We start from the raw sequence: 7,092 nt of genomic DNA, 5'->3' as shown, positions 1-7,092 counted from the left end.
ACGAACACACACACACACACACACACACACACACACACACACACACACACATTCACACGCACACTCATACAGTTTCAGAGATGGGATTTTATGAGTTTTGAGAAAACCCAAGACTTGTTATGTTACCGTTACTAGCTTCTCAAATCGCAACCTCAGACAATCACCAAGCAGAGATCTAACTTAAACCAAACGCACCAGATTTCAACAAGAAAATGGGAGACCTTGTTTACTTGCTCTTGGCCGGAATGGGGATTCCGTCCGGGCTGGAGGCTCGTCTCAGCGGATGACTTGGTTGGTTGGTTGCTAGTCGGTCTTTCGGGATGACGTCTTTGGGAATTCCTCAGGATGAGGGTTGGACAACCGGAGTTGCTCTCAGAGTTCGATTGGCGCCTGGGTTGCGAGGCGCGTAGGCTCTGAAGGTTCAAATCGAGATGCGAAAGTCTTTTGCAGTTTCTTGTGAGTTCTGGAGGGCAAGAATGCCTTGTAGTTGGAACGAGCAGGCGATCTTCGGCAGAGAAAGTTTAGAGTCTTTCAGGATGTTTTCCAGGGCTCTTCTCGGTCAGTTCAAGTCAGCACTTCAAGCACAATTCAAGCCAAATTTCTGGTTCGGGTCAGTAAGTTTTAAAGGGTCTTCCTAAGTACCACCCCGAGGGCTGCGAACCAATGGGGTGGCCACGGGGCGGGGTCCCGCACCCATGCCACTCCTCCTAGCATGTAATTTTATTTGGGATATAGATTTCTCTGCGATTTAGTTATTAACTTCTGTTAACTAGCGTAATGCATACAATACACACAAAATGAAATTCTCATTCACTCAGACAACCTGCAGTCGTTATGATCTTTCGAAAGAGACTAAATACAGAACTATAAGGTTACACATGGGATACACGCTAAATAACTTGATTAATTAAGGCACAAGGTATAGTAAAGTACATGAATACACGACACCCATTGACATACAGAAAGGAGGGTGTCCTATCCTTTTGCATAGTAAGTTCGAGTGATCGAAATAGCGTTCTTGGTATCTTTTTTTTTTTTTCTGTATCATATTTGTCCGCACATTCTTTGCGCGGTGGGGTATTTCTGGGTTTTGAGTGGAAAAACCCCACGCTGCTTGAGCGGAGGTCAGTAAGAGTTCGGCGGGCCAGAACGGGCAATCTGGAATTGATCAATGTTCTTTGTTTATTCGTGACTCAGTTTATGATGGTCTCGGCCAAAGTGCGCGAGACAACTGGCTCTTCGTGGAATGTCGAGGGGGGAAGACGATCTTTGGGGAATTGTCCTTTTCCGGGAGTTTCACCAGGATCAAAAGATTGTAGTCATGAATTAGCGATTAGCTAGTTTACGCTGAACACAAATCACTGTTGTCTCCCTAATGGGATTAAGTTTATGGCCGCTCTGTTCCCTGCGGCGTAGCAAACGGACCATCGGGTAGATATCGTGACGCCAGTGTTTTCGCGCCGTTTCGGCAAATGGTTCAGACAAAAGAATCTTGATCTTCACATGGAGTATGGAGATTTGTTCATTACTTATGGTTTTGCGTAACTAAAATCCTACAAATGCGTCTTGCTTGCATGAAATCAAACGCAAAATAACACATTTGCATGACAGCATTCTTTGAAAATGTACAGAAATACTCACGACAGAGCCCTTTGACATAACAAAAACGAAAACCAAGGATGAAACAGCAGTACCTATCAGATAAAGCACTGGAATTGAGGTTTTGGCGTCACTAGGAGATCCCCCGGTAAAATAGATTCAGACACAGACTACAGCCATCAGATCCATCTATTTGGTTGTTATATTATGTAACTAATTCTTATATAGTTTTTAAAGATTATTTGCAAAATTTTTTCGGTTGCACTCTGTATATTTCTCTCTCATTTTGTGTGAAGTTTGTGAATAATTTGGATTGTTTGTTTATTTTTTTGTTGCACAAGACAATTTGTGCAATTTTTCTTTTGCTACTTTCTACACTGTTTGTGTTTATTGTTCATCTTTGGATTACGAATATATTTATCTGGAAAAAGTAAATTATTTTTACTGTGTTTTGCTAGTATATAACACTGTTTCTGCTATGACTTTACTCCTGAAACGTTTTTGAACAGATCTATATTGTCAATAAACTAAATAGACCTGTTTTTCACTGAAAAGCGCCTATAATAATATTGTAATAATTGGCTATAACTTGCTTGGGGAATGTTATATATAGAAAAAAAAATTATTTGGAAGTGTAAAACACCTAAATACAAATTTTTAAAGAAAAAAATCCATACTTCAGAAGTTTTTGTTTGAGTACACAGTAAAAAAAACACCCAATTGTTGCTAGCGTTTTTCCTAAAATTCTGGAAATTCACAAATTTTTAGTGAAAACAAAGGAAAATTTTAATTTTAAACTAGCTAGACATAAAGTTCAAGTTCTTATGTTTATAATGATATATGACAATTGATGCTGACTGCTAAAATAGGTCTGAAAAAACAAAGAAATATACAGGTGCCTCAGGTGCCCCAAAAATGTTCTAGGTCTTTAAGGGTTAAAAAAAAAATATTTGTCATTGAATTATATATTCAAGAGTTTCCAGTAGTGAAACAAGTTTTTAATTTAAATCATTTTTTTTATTTATATATTTTTTTAATATAGACTTAAGCAATGAACATTCTATCAGAACCACTAGTAAATTACGTAATTGTGTTTATATTTCTAATCCTTTTTTCTTCAGAATCGTGATCTCCAGTTTATAAAAGAAAATTGTTTTTCAGTTTACCCAGAATCACGCAGCATTAGTTTAGATTTTTATTACTGCATATAATTCATTAAAATATAAGTTTAATTTCATAAAGTACAAGTTTATATCAAAATGCACCTACATTTTTTTGCATTTTGTGTTTTTTGTTGAATAAAATACTATTTTCCCCTACATATTTCATCATTGAGGATTTATTTAAAAAAGTTAAAAAATCTTGTCTCGTGAGATAAGTGTCTCGTCACACCCCTAATAGCTCCTAAAGCATATTTCCATTTAAATGCACGGCTAATTTGTTGTTTTGTCGCAAGTGAAAAACAATATTAATCTCCTAGTTGTAAAAAGTGCCTCATATAAGCCTAATATTTCATCCTTTTCGTCGCATTCGGAGATGGACACTTCTTGACTGGCAAGACGGCCACGAGCGGAAACTCAAACAGTGAAAAACTTTCTTTTTAGTAAACTCTGTGTACACAAACAATGTTCTCAATGCTGGAGTTCATGTGAAGAAACCCAGGCGATACTTCGAGCAAAGTTTCATGGTGTGTCGAGCTTTCTTAGTGTTGTAAAAATATCGATTTTGATGCGCTCAAAGTAATGCCCCTAGTACTCCCATTCACCGGCCATTGACCACAAAACGAAATCACGGTCAATCTCAAAAACGGCTCGTTTGTTGTAATTATGCTTTTAGATACAAGTTCGTCTCGTTTACAGTAAAAAAAAAAAAAAAAACAGCTCAGGTTGCATTTTGGCAATAGTTAGCCTTTAAGAGCAAAGCTGACAAGTGTGAAAAACCCTTTTTAAAAACCTGATTTTTAGGTAAATGTAATGTAAGGTAAATGGTGTGTTTTCTCACCCACGGACACGTTGGGTTTCCAAGTGTAAATACAGGCGTCCATTATTTCCCTGACACTGTAAAAGGGAAGCCGTTTGTTCACCATCATATACAGGGTAACGCCTAGAGCCCAGACGTTTGTTGGGATGGCGTAGTATTTAGGTCTCGTGTAGACCTCTGGTGGGCAGAACTCTAACGCTCCTGTGAACAAGACATTGTATGAGTAACGTTATTCCAAATATTTTTTTTCAATCATTTTAGAATAGAAAAAATAAAACAAAGCTCACCTATATATCTCAAGCTGTCATAGCCATCGCTGTTAAGCAGGTGACCAGAGCCGAAGTCAATCAGCTTGAGCTCCAGAGTGTTGGTGTTCACCAGGACGTTGTCCGCATGGACATCATTATGAAACACCCCACGGTTTATACAGTGCTGCACCGCTGCGACTAACTGGCGCATGAAGCCGCGTGAGATCGCTTCGGTCAGTCGGTCAGAATCACAGATGAACTCTCTCAGGGTCACACACGGTTGAGGAAACTCCAGAACCAGTGAGCAGATCAGGAGCCCATCAAACCACTCATACATTTCTATAACGTAGGGGCAGACTGGAGGACGTCTCAACATGAGCAGCAGAGCCACTTCTGTAGTCAGACGTCTGGAACAACCAGGCTACAGAAAAACGAATGGAATTAGATTTACATTTTGGAGAGCAGCGGTACACGTATGTGCATCTTTAAACAACTAAAAATGTATCTTCAAACTTTGCCAACTTACAATTCGAAGGGAGCAGTGGTTGTTCCATTTCCGCATTCTTTTGATGGCAACCTGCAAAGAGAGAAATAATTCATATACAGTACTGACCAAAAGTTTGGACACACATTCTCATTCAGGTGTGTGCAAACTTGTGAAAAAATATCTTTCAGGTGGTCAAATAGCAAATAGTGGAGCTCTACAGCCACCTACTGGTAAAAGTTATTTGTAGTTTTTTTTTTTATACTGGATTTTCCAAAAGATGGGCAAAAATCTTACACTAAACCATGTGAAATGATCCATGTTATCCCCATAAATTGAAGTTAGAAATGTGGGTTTTTTTATAAAGTGAATTTTACATAAAAAAAGCAGTTTTTGTATAAAAACCCATTTAAAAAATATTTATGTATTAAATTACCCATTTAAAAAATATTACTAACCCACTGAAAACTGCAAAAATGTAGAGTAAAAACTTTAATGAACAGAAAAATATACAGTTTAGACCAAAAGTTTTAACACACCTTTTCATTCATTTGAATGAGAAGGTGTGTTCAAACTTTTGGTCTGTACTGTATGTGACCCTGGACCACAAAACCAATCATAAGGTAAAATTTTACATAACTGAGATATATACATCATATGAAAGCTCAATAAATAAGCTTTCTATTGATGTCTGGTTTGTTAGGATAGGACAATAAATCTGAGGGTGCAAAACAATCTAAACATTGAGAAAATCACCTTTAAAGTTGTGCAAATGAAGTTCTTAGCTGTGCATTTTACTAATCAAAAATTACATTATGATATATTTATAGTAGAAATTTTACAAAAAATCTTCATGGAACATGATCTTTACTTAATTTCCTATTGATTTTTAACATAAAAGAAAAATCAATGATTTTGACCCATACTATGTATTTTTTGGCTATTGCTACAAATATACCCCAGCGACTTAAGACTAGTTTTGTGCTCCAGGGTCACATATTATTAATTTCTCTCACATTCTACAATCTGTCATTTATTTTAAACACGTTTGGATCAAGTGGACAGGATCTCTCTACATAAAGAGTGAAAGGGTTACCTCTCGACCGTCTGATTTACGGATTGCCTTGACCACCTTGCCGTAGCTTCCCGTTCCTATCAAATCTTGCACTGTGTATAATTTGGACAAAGATTCTGAAAAACAAAAGAGGTTGCAGAATAGGTTCAGTTATCTTATATTAAATCACTGTACATGTCTGATATAGAAACAGCTGATTCTACCAAACATGTTTCTTAAAGAACCAAATGTTTATTTATATTTGTTAAACAAGCAAACTTAATATACATGGTAATAAGTTGTGTTAAATCAGAATTACAAATGAATAATACTTTAAAATAATAAAATGGACCATAGAGCTGACAGCACACTCACTGTTGGTCGGCTTGCAATCTGGGACAGACGGCTCGGGAACAGCCGGATCACTGTCAGGCTCATTCTGGAGCTCAGACGGACCCGGGACAGGCTCCGCATCGGGATCAGACTGATGTGGAGTAGGAGACACCGCTCTTGTCCGTCTGCAACGGAGGAAAGGCTTCTTTACGGCCTTCCATGCTCTCTTGAAGAAGCCATGGATTCTGCTCCTCCTGTTGCCTCGTGTAGGAGTTTCTTAATGGAAGAACAACAGAGAGGAAAATATAAGCAACGTGTGTGACCACAGATTAAGAAAAAATATGACCCATTTAAGAAAACACTGAAGAAAACGAAAAGCAGCGCAGTGGATTTTAAAAACACTTACGCTGTGAGCAACCCCTTACAACCGCAACAACTAATCAATCAAATCTGTAATGCAAACATTTGAATATATTAGTCACAAAACGTATTATTTAAGTATTTACCAACAATAAAATGATTTTGTTCAGCTGTTAATACTAATCTCACCTGTTGGGCTTTTCTCAGCAGAAGGCTGTTCATTTATTGCTGTTTCTGAAGCCCTGTTTGACTGTGAGTCAGCTGGCAGTGAATCGATGCTCCACTCTTCATCATTGACCCACTGACAGAAGCCGCTGCAGAAGCTGATGGAGTCCAGCCATGCAGCCGCTTCTGTCTCATGAACAGCGCCCTCAGGCACGGACACAGATGTTGGGCTCATCGTGATGCCGAAAGTGGACAAACTCTGTAAACTCGAGTGTTCAAGTTCTGCAGACTTTCGTCGGTAGAGTTTCTCGAGCATTTAGAAAACTCGCTCAAGTGACAATCTCCACGGTCCGTGTAACGCTTCACAATTCAATTTTCAATTTTCAATAAAAAAATGGAAAAACAGAAAAATGAAACCAAACGCCCATTTTTCAATTTTTGCAGTTACATGAAGGATCGATTATTCAAATTTTCTCTTCTTTTTTTCAACTTTACTTTTGCTAAACTGTGACTTTTTAAATGATAAATGAATAAATGAATTCCAAGCGATTTATATACTTTCTTATTTTTCTTGCGCTTTGCGCTGTGGGCTGTACCATTATTGCCGGGTGAGGGGGGGAGGTTTGGGTGTCTTGGAGCAGCAAGCGCTCGAGCGTGCGCATGCGTCTTCCTTTCAATGAATTACATTGGACATTTGTTTATGTTCTGTTCTATCTATCTATCTATCTATCTATCTATCTATCTATCTATCTATCTATCTATCTAACAGCGAATTTATTTTTGCTTAGAGAAAGTGTTGAAAACCGCCAGTTAAAACACTAAACTGGCTCATTTGACCAATGCATTCTTTCTAAATACGTCATTAATAG

The 7,092-nt window shown here is 37.9% G+C and overlaps 1 protein-coding gene across 1 annotated transcript; it reads right to left on the bottom strand.

Moving 5' to 3' along the window:
• Positions 1–3,509: 3,509 nt before the first annotated feature.
• On the bottom strand, positions 3,510–6,458 carry LOC141325759 (uncharacterized). The gene is made up of 6 exons (XM_073834497.1): positions 6,248–6,458; positions 5,741–5,974; positions 5,408–5,502; positions 4,354–4,404; positions 3,911–4,248; positions 3,510–3,564 (listed from the first exon to the last, which is right to left on the bottom strand). The coding sequence occupies exons 1-6, from the start codon at positions 6,456–6,458 to the stop codon at positions 3,510–3,512; spliced, it is 984 nt and encodes a 327-aa protein (XP_073690598.1).
• Between the last annotated feature and the right edge of the window lie 634 nt (positions 6,459–7,092).

Source organism: Garra rufa, chromosome 2, assembly GCF_049309525.1.
Source record: "Garra rufa chromosome 2, GarRuf1.0, whole genome shotgun sequence".
Classification (NCBI taxonomy): domain Eukaryota; kingdom Metazoa; phylum Chordata; class Actinopteri; order Cypriniformes; family Cyprinidae; genus Garra; species Garra rufa.
The sequence above is the reverse complement of the archived record's forward strand: the minus strand, read 5'-3'. Positions and strand labels throughout refer to the sequence as shown.